The 17,253-nt window shown below is 45.1% G+C and overlaps 1 protein-coding gene across 1 annotated transcript in view; it reads left to right on the top strand.

Annotated features, from left to right (window-relative positions):
- Positions 1–6,508: 6,508 nt before the first annotated feature.
- The window catches only part of MRPS5 (mitochondrial ribosomal protein S5), a 33,231-nt gene continuing 22,486 nt past the window's right edge, over positions 6,509–17,253 (top strand). The window contains exons 1-2 of the mRNA XM_033056012.1: positions 6,509–6,590; positions 8,037–8,174. Of these exons, the coding sequence (XP_032911903.1) occupies positions 6,524–6,590; positions 8,037–8,174 (205 nt within the window). The 5' untranslated portion in view covers positions 6,509–6,523. The remainder of the gene's footprint in view (positions 6,591–8,036; positions 8,175–17,253) is intronic.

The raw sequence follows: 17,253 nt of genomic DNA, 5'->3' as shown, positions 1-17,253 counted from the left end.
TTGTGCTACTACTGCAGGCAACCAACATAAGATTTGACTTTTTGCTTGGTGCTTCACTACATTCGCTATCTCATTAATCAGCCTTTGATCCATAAATCGAGCTGTTCGTTGCTCAGACAAGTTGCAGATGGGAAGCAAGTGAATGTAAGGTGCTGGGCTGGCAGGGAGCAGAACAGTCCTGGACAGCAGTCCAAAGGTTGGTGAAGTTTGTGGCAGGAACATCCTTGCCACCAGCAAGAGGCACCAGAGAGGCAAACCCAAGTAAGTGCAGGAGTTTGTAAGCTACCTTTTCCTGCCAACTCTGAGTCACCTGAGGACTGACTGCTACAGCTTATTTAACAACCTAAGAATATGCAAGAGAATGTTGTCCTGAGGGTCCTGTAGTCATTGCAGAAATTGAGATACTGCAGGTCAATAAATAACCTGTTATCCTGGCAGATACCACATACAGGAAAGTCCCTTATGGAGTGACTCCATGACAAACACTGCTCTTTCTTCTCTCAGTACAATATTTTTAGAGAAAGAAAACAAAAACCCCACATAGTCAAAGGAAAAATTCCAGCTTAAACCCTGTAGGTTTAGTGCTGGCAGTGAATGCCTTGGTCCTTTCTGCCTTCCTTTGTGGTTACTGGTATCTCTCAGGGTGGCCAGTAAAGTTTCCTGTTCTGTGTTTTTTTGTCTACACTCATGCTTCAACCAGAGGCAGGGATCTGAGCCTGCCAGCAACAGCTTGCAGTTCTATTTCCTGCTGCCATGTGACAGTGGCCCTGGCAAGAAGCCTTTGGAAGAGCAGGTTTGCAGATAGGGGTGTCCAGCTTAACTGCAGCAGCTGTTCCTGTAGGATTCCTCACTGCACATTCTATTTCACATCAGATCTTGGGGAAGTCAAGTCTAGAATACCTGTACTGAAGCCTGGTGTGACAGATCCCCTCTAATTTCCTGTTCTTGGGATCTGCTCATGCCAGCACAATAGTGACAAGTCTCAATACTGAGACCCTGGATTGGTCAGGTGTGCTGCCACTGCCAGAGCAGGTGTCTGTCTTCTAGCTATGCTGCCAGTGCAGAGCTCAGACAGAGCTTTTGGATGCATCCACTGTACACCTGAGTGCCAGCAGCTGCTTTTTGGGGACAGCAGCCTTCTCCTTAGCAAATAATATGTGTGAGACAGGTGGAGTATGGATTGTTCCTGGCAGCAATGGGATGGAGAACACACAAATAATGTGAAGTTGCTTTTTTTACTACTCCTGTGTGTCTGGCTGCTGCTGTGCAGAAACCAACTACAATGGATGCATTTGGTGCCAGGTAACAATAATATTTAGATCTCAGAGGAAATGTGCAGTGCAGCAGGAGTCAGATGAATGTTATCCTGGATGAGAGGTATCTCTGAGCAGCCTCTGGGCCTGCCAGATCCTGCTTTGTTTATTGGTCTGTATAACTGATTGACTATTTTTCTGACTGCACAGCCTTCAAATCAGGTTAACTGTGATGAGTGACTTATTTTCCTGTGTGACTCCCAGCACAAGCAGCAGTTGCAAGGCCCAAGCTGACCAGCTGTGTATCAAAAGTGAAGGAGTAACCAGGCAGAGCAACCAGCAAGTGCTTTGATAAGACCATTTTTGGTATCATTTTATATTGGGAAGAGGCAGGAAGGGTTTCACTTGACGCCACATCACACAGTGCTGTTTGCTGCAGCATCACCCCAGCTGCTACAACTCTGTCGTGCATATCCCTGATAACGGAAACACCATGGATTCACATGTCACCACCACCTCCATAAAGCTGATGCTTATGCCCAAATAATAAGAAAACTCAAGTACCCAGAACTCCTGAAGAAAACAAGGGATCAGACAAATGTGAGACAAATGGACTGAAAAAAGATGGGGAGAGACAGAGAGGAGGAGAAGGCATTCTGACCAGGGCAGGAATGTTTCTGACCACAAATCAATGAGCAGGTGTATTATTACACACCCTCTGAAGATTTCAAATTACTGAAAGCAGCCTTCTTTCAGCAGTTCTACAGCACCTCTAAATTAGCAAAGATTTGTACTGCCTTTGCTACTCTCCTTGGCATCTGATCTTTGCTCCCAGACACACATTCTTGTAGCAACTCTTGTTGGCTGGGGTTAAACCACGACACAAACAGGCTGAAACTGTAGGGGTAGCATTTGCAGAGGGAATTTTGATTTTGCTGCCACAAAAAATAGGAGTAACCACCTGGGAGATGGTGTGTCAGTCACTGCTGCCTGGCTGAGGAGAAACAGGTTTCTGGCAGAAACCCTAAAACCACTTTGGTACTAAAGGCATCTGCACTCCGGCAAGGTACACCCTCATGGATCCTGTTGATGGCCTTGGTCTGGCATCTTTCACGACACCTCATTGAAACAAGATTCATTTATCAGCCCCCAAGGTGTACAGAAGCAAACTCCAGGTTTCCATGGAGAATCTATTCTGCTTTCTCCCTGCGTATCTGAAGTTACTACCAAGGAGGAGCCAAAGCACTGTGATGCATTTGTTTGATATTGCCTTTAACAATGGGAAAATGTGCACTGGGGAGTTTAAAACATGAGAGACTTACAAGCAATGAGCCAGGCAAAAAAAACCAAACAAACAGTGTTTTATGTTACCAGTTGTTTAAAATGATCAGTCTTGCAGATACAAATTAACTAGATTGAGACTTTGCTATTATTCAGATATGGTGAAATCCTAATCAAAATCACATCTCCTCTAGAATTTTTGTGTGCTGGCATTAGAGTGCACAATTCTGCTTTTATTGGAGCAGGAAGCTTGCCCTTGGTCCATTATCAGCCTGCATCGTGCCACTCCCAGTGGCAGCAGCACAGTTCACAAATCAATGACTAATCCTGATCCAAATCAGTTATCAGATATGATGGAATTTTCTTCTGTGCCCTGAGACAGCAAAGAAATAGCTGTTAACATCACTTTGCTGAAAGTATTCCAGTGCAGGACAGAACTGGAATGTGTCTCACAGAAGCACACTGGGATACTAAATGCAGTTTTTGCTCCAAGATGGTTTAGACCCTTTTAGAAAATCTTTCCTTAAAATGTAGCTCCATTTTTTAGAGGGGGTGGGAAGAAAATAAGTGCAGTAACTCTCAAGAAGGAGGAAATTCATCCTCTTTGAGTTTAATCTTTAAGCTGAACTTCAGGAACTTATTACTTTTTCTCCATCTTTTTTTAATCTGTGCAGCATTCTGAGAGGCTGGATAGTGCATAAAGCAATTCCCACTGGCACAAGACAAGAAAACTCAGCCTTGCTCACACTGCTGGCAGTGAGCAGCTGTCCCAGTGTAACAAGGTACAGTGACTAAACAGTCATTTCACTTCACTGCCTGGGTAACAAATACGTACAAGGCAAATTCCTTCTCTTTGGTAAATGATGCGCAGAAAGTGGCATTTCCATTACATCACCCAGTGCATAAACATAAAAGAGGGTTTAATTCTCTACATGATACAATTACTTCCAAAAGGAAGAAGTGGAAATAAATACCTCAGTGAACATATCTGCAGGAATTTATGAGGGACTAATTGGTTTTATCCTCAGTGACACTGTCAAGGTCATGTCCTGACACATGCAATAACACTGTGAGAATGGGAGTATTTAAAGTGCCAGAAGATAAGATAAAAATCCTGTTTAAAAGATTATGTCTTGCATCAATTTTCTGCCAGCAGCCAGTCTGCTAGAACACTACAGGAAATGCTTCTTTACAGCTTCTGGGTGTATTTTTGTTCCATGAGGTACAAAGCAATCATTGCATTGCATGTTGAACGTATGACAAATACTGAAGACACTGCTCACTGAAGCTTCTGCTCACTGATGCCAATGAAACAATTTGTTATTACTGTGGTCTTCAATACTGAAACCAGTGCACCAGGAAGGAGATTGGCAATTCAGTATACAAACATACCTGTATTGTAGAAGATGGTGTTTAGACCAACAACTCCACTGCCGTAGCTGCACAGAAAGGAGAAAATAAGAAGGGGAAAGAAAAAGTAAAAGGTGCTGTGAAGCCTCTCCAGAAAAATTTTCCCTGTCCTAGACACTGTTCTGAGAGAGCAAGAATTCACTCCCTTTCATTCTGCCTTCTCATCCTTGGTAGGGTAAAGGCCCACAGCCACAGTGGCAGGCACTGTGCAGAGACAGAGCCCACCCCAAGGGGACAAGGCGTGTGCAGCTGAACTGACAGGCCACCTTCTTTCCCTTGCTGTGAGGGACTTTAGGGCCCTGAGCAGCTCCTGAAGCATGTTTGGACTCTCACAAGTCTATGGGACTGGATGAGATCCATCCTAGGGCACTGAGGGAGCTGCTGGAAGGGCTCACCAAGGCACTCTCCATCATTCACCATCAGTCCTGGCTGACCACAGAGGTCCCAGGTGACTGGAGGTTGGTCACTGTGACACCCATCCACAGGAAGGGTTGGAAGGAGGATCTGGGGAACTCCAGGACTGTCAGCCTGAGCTCAGGGCCTGGGAAGGTTATGGAACAGATCTTGAGTGTGATCACAGGGCACAACCAGGGGATCAGGGACAGCCAGGATGGGTTTGGGAAAGAGAGGTCCTGCCTGACCAACTTGATCTCCTTTTATGGCCAAATGACCTAGCTAGTGGGTAGGAAGAAGGGAAAAGCTGTGAATGTGTCTACCTGGACTTCAGCAAAGCCTTTGACACCATCTTCCACAGAATTCTCTGGGAAAAGCTGGAAGTCCATGGCTTGGACAGGTGCTCTCTTTGCTGGGGTAAGAACTGCCTGGATGGCTGGGCCAGGGTGTGGTGGGGAATGGTGCTGCATCCAGAATGTGTCCAGTTACCAGTGGTGTCCCCAGGGCTGTGTTGGGTCCAGTCCTGTTTAATATCTTCTATCAATGATGAGGACGAGGGGATTGAGAGTGGCCTCAGTAAATTCGCAGATGACACCTAGTTTGGTGGGAGTGCTGGAGGGCTGGAGGGCAGGAAGGCTCTGCAGAGGGACCTGGACAGGCTGGATCCATGGGCTTAGGCCAGCTGTAAGAGGTTCAACAAGGCCAAGTGCCAGGTCCTGCACTTTGGCCTCAACCCCCGCAGCACCGCAGGCTGGGGCAGAGTGGCTGGAGAGGGTCCCTGCAGAAAAGGAGCTGGAGGTGTTGGATGACAGCAGACTGAACATGAGCCAGGTGGGCTCAGAGGGCCAGGAAGGCCAATGGCAGCTGGCCTGTATCTGGAATAGTGTGGCCAGCAGGACCAGGGAAGTGATTCTTTCCTTTACTTGGCAGTGGTGAGGCCACATCTTGAATGTCCAGTTCTGGGCCCCTCAATTCAGGAAGGACACTGAGGGGCTGGAGTGAGTCCAGAGGACAGTGGAGATGCTGGAGGGTCTGGAGCACAAGTGCTGTGAGGAGCAGCTGAGGGAACTGGGGAGGTTTAACCTGGAGAAAGGAGGCTCAGAGATGACCTCACCGCTCTTTACAGCTCCCTGACAAAAGGGTGAGTCCAAGAGAGGTCAGGCTTTTCCCCCAGGCCGCCAGTGCTGGTTACTTGTGGGTAGAATTACCTCCTTAAGGTTCAGGGCTGCACATGCTATAGTGATCTCAGAACCAGGGGGAGCTTAACTAGGCTTGCGAAGAATGTACTATTGATGGTGGACACAAAGAATGCAGAATTTACGGGCCTCAAGGACATTTAGCAGAACTCCCAAGATAATAAAAATTCAGTGGCTGTGCTGAATCAGCTCTGCCTGGGTAAAAGGTAATTCCAGAGGGACAGATCACAACCACCAGCTGATCACCATCTCAGACCAAGAGAAAGCCTGAGCATGCAGAACTAACCAGCATGAGAAGCAAGAGAGTCATTAAACAATGCAGGTGAGAATACTAATTAGCAAGAGAAGTGTGTAACTTGTAGCGAGTGTAGCACTAATTCCTTGATTTTTGCAGTATCACCGAGCACCTAGGGTTGTGTAACTCTGAAATAACTAATCGACGTCCCTCTCGAGCGCGTACTTATTGGCTTGTCCACCGATTTCTGTGGACAACAGTAGTACAGTAATGAGAGCAAAACCCTAAACGCTTCCCTAATGCCAGTATTTATTCAAAGTATCGGGAAAACAACTTTAAAGGTGCAGTTCGAACTATGAGAAACCAATGGTGCTGGGAAAGAAGTACCTTTAAAGAGTCTCTTCTGAAAAAGAGACTTCAATGTTCACAGAACACAAACCCAGACCGGGCCCGCACACGCGGACGGGCCCCGCCCCGGCGGGCGCTGGGGACCTGCCAGGGGCTTTCCTTTGCGGCTGTTCACCGCCTGCCTGCCTGTGGGATTGTTAACCGTGCAGGAAGCAGCCAGGGCAGAGGAAGAGTGTCAGCAAAACCTTCACTACAGCGGCACCAAAGGCTTCGGCTGAGTGGCAGCCGCTGGCTTTTGCTTCTCCGCCCTGGTTTATCCCCAGCCGTGCCGTCGCTCACCGCGCCTTGCGATCAGGCAGCGCGCGGGGCACCTCAGTACGGAGACCGAGAGGGGGCGCGGGCCCGTCATGGCGGCGGCGGTGGTGGCGGCCGGCCGGGCGTGTGCCCGCGGTGCGCTCCGAGCGGCCTGGCGAGGTGATGGGGCAGCGCGGGGTGCGGGGGGAGCTTCCGCGGGGAGGGCAGCGGCCACCGGCCCGGGAAAGCACCGCGGGAGGCGGGGGGATTCCCCGCAGGGTGAGGGGAGCGCGCTGACGGTGCGCACCCGGACATCCATCCGTGTGCACAGCCAGACATCCATGTGCACCTCCAGACATTCAGGGACACATCCAGACATCCGTGTGCACAGCCAAACATTCAGGGGTACATCCCGACATCCATGTGCACAGTCAGATATCCATGTGCACATCCATACATCCATGTGCACAGCCTTACACCCATGTGCACAGCCAGACATTCAGGGGCACAGCCATACATCCATGTGCACAGCCATACATCCATCCATGTGCGCAGCCAGACATCCGTCTGCACATCCATACATCCATGTGCACAGTCAGACATTCACATGTACGTGCACAGCAGCGCGGGCGATGCGTTTGCGGTGTCCCTGCTGCCTTCCCATGGATTTGAGGTGTGACCTGGTGGGAGCAGCCCCTGGTGTCTCCCCTGATCGAGGGTTTTACGAGTTGATGCAGGATCAGGGAAGTTTAGGTGGTTCGGATCTTTCTCATCCTTACAGGATTCTGGTCAGGGCAGCTGTGCCTTTGGAAACCTGGATCAGTCACCCATCCAAGGAACTTGGGCACTAACATCTGCCTTAATGTGATGGAGTGACATGGGTTGCTTTGTAATTCAGATTACTATTTTCTTCCCCTTCTTTCTACTTTTCTCCTCTTAGCTCGTCATGGACATTTTTAGTCTATAGGAATCCAAGCTTGTTTTCTCTATTTTTTCTTTAATTTTTCTTTCCAATTTTTAATCCTCTTCAGTTGCTTTTCAAAACTCAGATGTATTATTTTTTTCCCAGTAGGAGTTAAAATATACTTAGAAGCAAGGGAAAACCTCTTTATCTTCCACAGTCCTCTAAAAACTTTCTTGCCTTTCTTTTCTTAAACAAAATGTAAGCAGTTAATGAATTTCAGGTTTATATTCATCCTCAGGGCAATCTATAATGAAGTGGTGGCAAACTGTGATTAGAGCCTGAACATTAAGGGGGGCTTTGAAAACAGGCTGGTGGAGTTTCCTTAGTGGAGGGAAACATTTTCACAGTCTAATCACGGGAATATCCTTAAAAAAATCCAAGCATTTCTTGCAGGTAAACCAGGAAAAATAAAAGGCTGCAACTACTTTTTCATAATTTATTGAAATCGCTCTATCAGCAATATGCTCGAAGCCTTCCTTGCCTTCTTCTCTTCATTACATTTTCTGTTGCAACATTTTCCCTCCCACATTCTGCTTTGCACTTCAAGACAAAAGGTTCAGTCTGATTCCCTTTGAAAATCACTAGCTTTTCTTCCCATGTGTATATTTGCAGAAAATACAGTTTTAAGGAAGGAAATGACATCTGTCTGTCTTTGTTCCCAGGGTTTGCTTCTGTGCCAGTGAAAGGGGGTTGCAGTTCCTACTCCAGCCTGGCATGGGCTTTCCAGACACGGTGCTCCCTCTCTGCTCCCTGGACTGCGACCGTGGAGCAGCGCAGGAAAAGCAGTTTCTTCAATACCTGTAAGTCTTGAGTTGAATAAAAATTATTAACTGTAACAAACAGGAGAGGGAAAGAAAACAGTGCTTTGGGGAGATACAGTAATGAAAATCTGTGTATATTGACTTTTTTGTATCTCCTGAGATTACAGTGGCAGTTATGGTGTTGACAGAAGCGTGTATACAAAATCAGTTTATCATCTTTCAATGGCAAATAAGGGTTTGCTTAATGTCACAGTGAATCCATCTAATATATGTCATTGGGTGGGAGGAGGAGACAGCTTCCCTCTGTCTCCTAGGCTTTTATTGAGAGTATAAATTGTGTGTTTATCTTCTAAATTATTTTTGAGCCACAGGCAAGACGTGCTGTTCAAGCTGTGCTGCCTCAAAAGTGAAATTATTGAAGTGCAAGAATGTGCTACACAAAAACACAATCTCGGTAAAAATCCTGCAGGATTTTCTGGTGTGGTGCAGTGTTTTCCTCCAGTCCTGAAAGTAATTTCACCCATGGTTACCATAACTGAGGAATGATGGCTGTTTAAACACACTCAGGATTGTGAACTGAGATAAGTGAAGGTTTTTTTCACCTGCTTTGTGGTTCCTTATCCTATCCCATAGGGGAAGAGAAGAAATGGTAAGGACACAATCTCTGGCAGAGGTAACTACAGCCATTAGTGAGCCAGAATTTGAGTGTTTTTAATCCATAGAGTTTGAGAGCTCTGCAGAATCAGGCTTTCAGGACTGGTGGTCTTTTCCTGTTCTCAGTATCTGGGTGACAGAATACTACATTTGTGTTCTTTACATCTGCTAAAGGAAAGGGATTAAACAATCAGGCTGGTTGGCTTCTCATTTTATCTAGTAAATGTTGATCATTGACTGATTCCAAGTAATTGAGAGGTAGATGAGATTCCAAGTAATGAGGGTAGAGAGGTCTCCAAAGACTTGGGAAGGGCTGCAGTGTGAACTGCAGGCTCTGCATGGAAAAGGCTTTCTAAGGATGCCACCTGTAGGAAAATCTGGTTTAGACAAGCAGCAAGAAGATAAGAATATGTAAGAAGCCTCCCTCTGTTGTTATTTTGTTTATCTTAAATTAAACGTGTAGCTCCACGAGTGATTGCAGTGTTGATTAGAATTTGTAGGTTAGATTATTTCCTTAATTAGGCTTGTATTCATATTCAAAAGCTCTAGATGAGCTTTGTTTTACCAGGAGCTTTTCAAGGTGTCTGGTTATGTGACTGAATTAAAAATATTTTCTGGGATGGCATCCTTGTCGTTTAGTAAAATTTTATATATTTAGGCAAACTACCTAAAACTATTGGCTTATTTAGTAAGATGTAACAACCTGGAAAAGATGAAAATGAACCTCCTTTATGTACTAAGCTGAGACAGTAGCCATGAGATTCAGAAGACTCAGGGGTTTGTATTTCAAACTACAATTATTTAAGAACACTTTTCTTGCAGAAGTAAAAAGCAAAATCTTCAGAATTCAAATGAAGTGTATACAAACACTATAAATCTCAAATCCTTAGCAGGGCAGTTGCTTCAGAAGTGGCAACATTTAAAATGCAGATATGACCATTTTATGTGAAAGAGCTGTGAAGTGAAATGTCAGCCAAATGACAGGGCTTTGTGACTGAGAAGGGTGACTGGATTTTTCTCTCTTGTTAGTGAATGCTTAATTATCTTGGGTAATGTTACAATGCTCATACTTCAACATAGCTACTGTTTTTAATAGTTTGACTGGTTTAAATAGAAGGAATTAATTTAAATAGGAGAAATTACAATTATCCTAGGCATTTATCTCTGATCCTTACCCAGATAGTTCTTTCCTGCAACTCTGACACAAAAACGTACACAGGGATTTATTCTTGTCCTATGACATATTTCAGTGAGTTTTTAATGAAATAATGTAAAATCATCTTATTCCAGGTTTATTCTTTCCCCTTTGCTCCCTCCTGACCATGGGAAGCAGTTCAGTTTTCATTTACTGGTTTGGCTGTCTCCCAGCCTTAGGAATTATCTTTGACCCCAGGCATCCAGACCAGCATGATTTTCTCAGCATCCATTATGTATCCAAGTGCATGTGAGATAAAGAGCTTTTATTTGGTAGTGGGACTATATTAAAATTATGCAGTCCTGCTCACAGTTAATTCCATTAGCTACCCTTGGCAGCCAGTCATGGCATCACAGAATGGTTTGGGTAGGAAGGACCTTAAAGAGCATCGTGTTCCAAAGCCATTTCTGTGGCCAGGGACACCTTTCACTGTTCTTGAGGCTGCTTCTTTATAACATTTTGTATCATGTTTTTGTAGTCTTATGTGAGTTTTCTTTGGGCTAAATTGTTCATTTTGACATTATGTTTAACTTGATGATCAGAATAAAAAATACTTACTTTTTCAAGTTACAAAGAATTTTTCTTGAAGTATGAACATTCCAAGTAAATAATTACAGAGCTGCCTTTTGTCATTATCAGTGGTGCCATAAGAAACAGTTTTGATGTTTCAATATTAAGGATATAAAGAGTTACATCTGTATAACTGTTTCTCAATTTTTTTTTCCTTTTACAAGAGAGTTGTCTGTATGTTGAAAAACAGTTGCTTAATTTTCTTTTAGTCAAAAGAAAGGGGACTGAATGCCTTACAGTTAGTTACTTGTACCTGGAGGGGCATTCTCTTGGGTTTTGATTTAATTGGGATTTTTTTACGGTATTTATTTTGATAATTTTATGGTATTACTTTTCAAAGGCATTTAGCCTCTGATTTTCATTTTGTTTTGAGGAACTGTACCAAGCCAAAGGTGTTCAGTTTGCAGACCTCACCGAAATTTCTCCTCTCCATATCCATCTGGTGCCACTGAGGCATGATAGAAAAATAAAAAATGAAAGCATTAATAATCAAAGCAACCTTCAAAAAATAGTACCATATACTAGCTACATTTAAGGTCCTTGGTTTTTCATAAAATGTTATTAAAAAGAAAATACAGTTTCTCAGATGCTGGGATCATAGCTGGATTTATTCAGGGTTTGAATTGAGACTGACAATCAACCTGACAATCCCACATGTACAGCTTCTGCTGACGTTGTGACAAATTGCCATTTTTAGAAAGTGTGAAATTCTAATCTGAGTGCACTGTGGAAGTGTGGTTAAGGTTTGCAGTTATGTGGAGTTATTCCCTGTGTCAGTGTAGCAGTGTCAATGCATCTTTTGGAATGTTTTTCAGGTCTAGGGTTTTGTTGTACTATCAGGATGCAAGATTTGTTTCTGGATTTTGAGGAAAATGCTTAAAATTCTCCCATTCTATCTTGGAGCAAAAAACAATTAGACTATAGATGTCTTTTTCTGCCAAGAAATTTGCAGACCCACCTAAACAAAAATTTTATGCAATCCACATAATTGTGGATTTTGCATTTTTTAACAATGTTATTAAATTACTACAAATAAGTAGCCCCAAGAGCTTCAGACTTGTATTAACCAAACCAAACAGAGGGCAGAAACTCTGGTAGTAGATGAGGGTTTTTTCCCTGTTTCACTTTTGTGGATATCCATCTAGCAGTGAGAAGAAGAACTGAGCTTAAGTTTTCAGTTGAAACATTTCAAGTATGTGCAGTTCTTATTTTTAGTCTGTGAACTTCTATGTAAAACCATTTTTATATCTGTCCTGTGGTACTGAATTCTTAGATGGCCTCATGTGGATTTTTGTGGTGTTGCTGTGGTCCTTGTCTCAGTGAGACATTTTCAGTGCCCAGCCTCTGGCAGTGCAGCAGTTGGATGCCACCTGGTACCCCAGTGAATGCTGTGTGACTCAGTAGTGGCTGTCTAGACTGGATGCTTTAGTCTTCAGGACTTGCCAGGTTTGGATAAAGGCTCTGCAGGGCTCACAGATAATACCCTCAGAAGATGACATCTGCAGAGGGTGGAGGCAGAATTGCAAACAGGAGCATGTATTTTGCTTAAGCAGCCTTTTTTTTTTTAATGGCCTCACTAGGGCGGTGGAGATTTTTGTCTTTTCATTATCTTTCAGCAGAGCTCAGTATCAGATATGCGTCATAGGTTGCCATTTTAAAGGATTGAGAGGTCTCCTTTGGGAAAGCGTCTCTTTCTTTGAAGAAAACAATGTTTTGAGTGTGGTGACTTGATACACTTGAGAATAATATGGCACTGTATCTCATTTCTTATAGATCTGATGGATCCATGCTTTTGTGTTCTTGGCCAGGGTTAGACAGGAAATCAAGAAACTGATGTCATATGATGGCAGCCAGTTGTATTTCAGAGGTGAAGTGGCAAGAGCAGTTCTCATTTGGGGTGAACACACTGATTTTGATGAGTGCTGTGGAATCTCACATGTTAAAAGTAATCCCTGTGGTATTAGTATGCCATTGTTCCATTTTTCTCTCATTAATAAATCTCTTTGTATTATCATCTGCAGAATATTCCCTTTTGAATCATGGAGGAGAGGATTCAACCAAGAGGAGTTAAACATTTTCCATAAGTAACTTTACAAAGCCTGAGTAGGTCTTGGAATTAAAGACTTCCACTTTTAAAACTAAGAGGAGAATATATTAGAAACATAATTTCTCAGGGATAACAGATGGTATGAACTGAGTTGACAGTTTTTGAACAGTGTACGAGTTCAGCTGAAGATGATTAAGGTGTATAAAGTCAAACTCCATCTTTGTTTTGGATGGTTCACTGCTGTTGTTTTGAAGTAGGTTTTTAAGGTAATTGTGAGAATGACTCCAGCCACTCATAACAATTGAGCTTGAAGTTGAATGTTAATGCATGCAATTGGAAATGACATCTAAATTCTTTGACTCATGTTCAGCCACCGCAATGAGTTGTAGGTTGTGCTCTTAAGGCAGCTGCTCTGTGTTTGTTTTTTCCTAACACCTTTGCCTAAATGATTTGTAGTTAAGGATATTGTTCTTAGGCATATTTTGTAACATGGTGGAGAGAGAATATGATATCATGAGGCCTAAATTTAAAAATACAGTGAAGCACTCCTTTTCCTAATCTAAGCTTCTTGAATTGCCATTCTTTGCCAAATCCTGGTTAGAGTAGTTCATGTAGCCTGCTCTGTGCCAGCCTCTGTCCTAGGAATCTTTTAAGTACACATGGAAAGGGAGCTGGAAGCAGAAAGTTATTTTTTGGGATGGTATTTGTGAAACAACAGAGAGAGGTATATTCCTGCAGGAAATGGGAGACCAAGGTTGAAGTCCTTCAAATCAGGAAGTATGTGGGTCTCCAGGTTCCAGATAAGTGTGTTGAACTTCTGGATTAAGTAAAAAGGGTAAGTTAATGAAGTTAAAGGCCTGCATCCAAGAAGAAATGTCTCATTGTAGTAATTAAGCAGCTCTGTATAGCCTGTAATTTATCATTAAATTTGTGGTAGAATATGTAGCAGCACGTTCACTGCTCATTCATGTTTCACATGCATGAAGCATTTTTTCCTAAATTCTGTTTTTGTTTGGAGGTGGTGGCAGATCCATTGGTGTCTGGAGAAGGAATGGGGTTGAAATACCCTACCTTGTAAGATTTCATCTGCTAATAGTGGTGTGTATTCCAGGCTGAAACCTGAAAGAGAATGTAAGTGATTGAAAAGACCTTACTGAGTTCCTTAAGGTAGTACAGCTGCACAAATGTGATCGTGGTGTTGGTGGACAGAAACACAAAAGAGGCATGTTTATTTTAGCAAGTTCTTTAGTCTTGTTATTATGTCAATATTAATGTCTTTGTATCTCTGCTGCTGTGCTGCCACAGGCTATATGTCACCAAAACCTTAGGAAAAAATTACTTGTATTTGAAAGAAGTGAGCCTACTGTCCCGGTTTAAAGGGACAGTATTACCAGGAAAAGGAAATTCAGGAACTCGCAGGCACAAAAAAGGTATAGGTTGGGAATAACAGTTCTTTACTGATATATTTATAAGACAAACAAAAACAGCATCAGCTATATGAAAGAAAAAAAACAGTGACAGAACAGAACGGAATTCAGTCCCAGTCCCTTTTTTCAGTCACCGATGGCTCTCCAATGGAGCAGGGCAGGCGGCTTCTCAGTCGCGGCTGCTGCAGGGGCAGGGGAGGGGGCCAGGTGGCCTCACCGCCCCAGGTGGAAGAAAAGGGTGAGGAAGGAACTCTGCTCACCGTGGGCATCCCAGTTCCCAGTTGTTCAGAGGAAGCAGGAAGCTTTAGCAGTCCAAATCCAAGAAGCCTGATCCCAACAGGAGAAAAAGAACCTCTCTCCTCGAGTTTGGCCGGTGAGCTGTACGAGTTCTCCTATCCCCAGTGTCCTCTTACTTGCCGAAAACAAAAGCAGGACTCCACCTTTCCCTAATGGGGCCATCAGGTTGCTTCAGCTAGTCCTTTGTCTCCAGCTCTTAACGGCTAATAGGAGAGCCATCCCGGCTAGTTTAACATAACAATGGGAAAAATTTCTAAAGCTCGACAACCCACAACACTATCCACCCCAAATTTTTTCCATGCTAACATACTACATTAAATTAGAACCTTTAAATTACATACATACATGCAGTTACAGACACAGTATCATAGGTAGTTCACCCTAGAACAAGGTCTCCTTGGGGTATGCATTGGGTTTCTCCATCCTTTTGCATCACCCACCAGGTACAACCTGGTCCTTGAGCAAAAACCACCCCACGGACAGGATTGTCTTTGCTGGAGGCAGAGTTCACCCAAACAGTTTTCCCTAGCATACCTCTCATGTGTACCACTGGAACCTTATCCCCATCTGGTGTTCCCAAGAGCTCAGATTGGGCAGGGCCTGTTCGGTTAGTGGAACCTCGGGTATTCACTAACCATGTGGCCTTTGGTAGATTACTTTCCCAGTTCTTGAAAGTCCCCCCACCAAGTGCCTTCAAGGTGTTTTTAAGCAGGCCATTGCACCGTTTGACCTTCCCAGCTGCTGGTGCATGGTAGGGGATATGGTACACCCACTCAATGCCGTGTTCCCTAGCCCAGCTGTTTATGAGGCTGTTCTTGAAATGAGTCCCGTTCTCTGACTCAATTCTCTCAGGGGTACCATGCCTCCAAAGGACCTGTTTCTCAAGGCCCAGGATGGTGTTCCGAGCAGTGGCATGAGGCACAGGGTAGGTCTCCAACCATCCGGTGGTGGCTTCCACCATGGTCAGCACGTAGCGCTTGCCTTGACGGGTCTGAGGCAGTGTGATGTAGTCAATCTGCCAGGCCTCCCCGTACTTATATTTGGACCAACGCCCACCATACCAGAGGGGCTTCACTCGCTTGGCCTGTTTGATGGCAGCGCACGTCTCACAGTCATGGATGACTTGAGAGATACTGTCCATGGTTAGATCCACCCCTCGGTCTCGTGCCCACTTATACGTGGCATCTCTGCCCTGATGACCTGAGGCGTCATGGGCCCATCGAGCCAGGAACAATTCTCCCTTGTGTTGCCAATCCAGGTCTATTTGTGACACCTCTATCTTTGAGGCCTGATCAACCTGCTCGTTGTGTTGGTGTTCCTCATTAGCCCGACTCTTTGGGACATGGGCATCCACATGATGAACTTTCACAGGTAGCTTCTCTACCCAGGTGGCAATGTCTTTCCACTCGTCGGCAGCCCAGATTGGTTTTCCCCTACGTTGCCAGTTGGCCTTTTTCCACCTTTCCAGCCAACCCCACAGAGCATTGGCTACCATCCACGAGTCAGTATAAAGGTAGAGCTTTGGCCACTTCTCGCCTTCAGCAATGTCCAGGGCCAGCTGAACAGCTTTGAGTTCAGCAAATTGACTTGATCTACCTTCTCCTTTAGTAGCTTGTGCAACCTGTCATGTGGGGCTCCATACGGCTGCTTTCCACTTCCGGTTCATCCCCACGACGCGGCAGGAGCCGTCGGTGAAAAGAGCGTAGCGTGTTTCATCTGCTGGCAGTTGGTTATACGGTGGGGCTTCCTCAGGGCGGCTCACTTGTACTTGCTCCTCATCATCGGCGAGACCAAAATTTTCACCTTCTGGCCAGTTCGTAATTATCTCCAAAATCCCAGGGCGATTTGGGTTTCCGATGCGGGCGCGTTGCGTGATGAGGGCAATCCACTTGCTCCATGTGGCGTCGGTGGCGTGGTGGGTAGAGGGAACCTTTCCTTTGAACATCCACCCCAGCACTGGTAGTCGGGGTGCCAGGAGGAGTTGTGCTTCCGTCCCAATCACCTCTGAGGCAGCTTGGACTCCTTCATAGGCAGCCAAGATCTCCTTCTCTGTGGGAGTGTAGTTGGCTTCAGACCCTCTGTAGCTCCGGCTCCAGAATCCCAGAGGTCAGCCTTGAGTCTCCCCAGGCACCTTCTGCCAAAGGCTCCAGGACAAGCCATGGTTCCCGGCTGCAGAATAAAGCACATTCTTTACCTCTGGTCCCGTCCTGATTGGGCCAAGGGCCACTGCATGAGCGATCTCCTGCTTGATCTGGGCAAAGGCTTGCTGTTGCTCAGCACCCCAGTGGAAATCGTTCTTCTTACGGGTGACCAGGTAGAGAGGGCTCACAATCTGGCTGTACTCAGGAATGTGCATTCTCCAAAAGCCTATGGCACCTAGGAAAGCTTGTGTTTCCTTCTTGCTGGTTGGTGGAGACATTGCAGTGATCTTATTGATGACCTCAGTGGGGATCTGGCACCGTCCATCTTGCCACTTTACTCCCAGGAACTGGATCTCTCGGGCAGGTCCTTTGACTTTGCTCTTTTTAATGGCAAAGCCGGCTCTCAGCAGAATCCGTATGATCTTTTCTCCTTTCTCAAATACCTCCACTGCCGTGTTCCCCCACACAATGATGTCATCTATGTATTGCAGGTGTTCTGGAGCCTCACCCTTTTCCAGTGCAGCCTGGATCAGTCCATGACAAATGGTGGGGCTGTGTTTCCACCCCTGGGGCAGACGATTCCACGTGTACTGCACGCCCCTCCATGTAAAGGCAAACTGAGGCCTGCACTCTGCTGCCAGGGGAATGGAGAAAAATGCGTTGGCAATGTCAATGGTGGCATACCACCTTGCTGCCTTGGACTCCAGCTCATACTGGAGCTCCAGCATGTCCGGCACAGCAGCGCTCAGTGGTGGAGTCACTTCGTTCAACGCACGATAGTCCACAG

The sequence above is a fragment of the Catharus ustulatus genome, chromosome 3 (assembly GCF_009819885.2).
Source record: "Catharus ustulatus isolate bCatUst1 chromosome 3, bCatUst1.pri.v2, whole genome shotgun sequence".
Lineage (NCBI taxonomy): Eukaryota > Metazoa > Chordata > Aves > Passeriformes > Turdidae > Catharus > Catharus ustulatus.
Note: the sequence above shows the minus strand (reverse complement) of the source record. Positions and strands in the feature narration are given on the sequence as shown.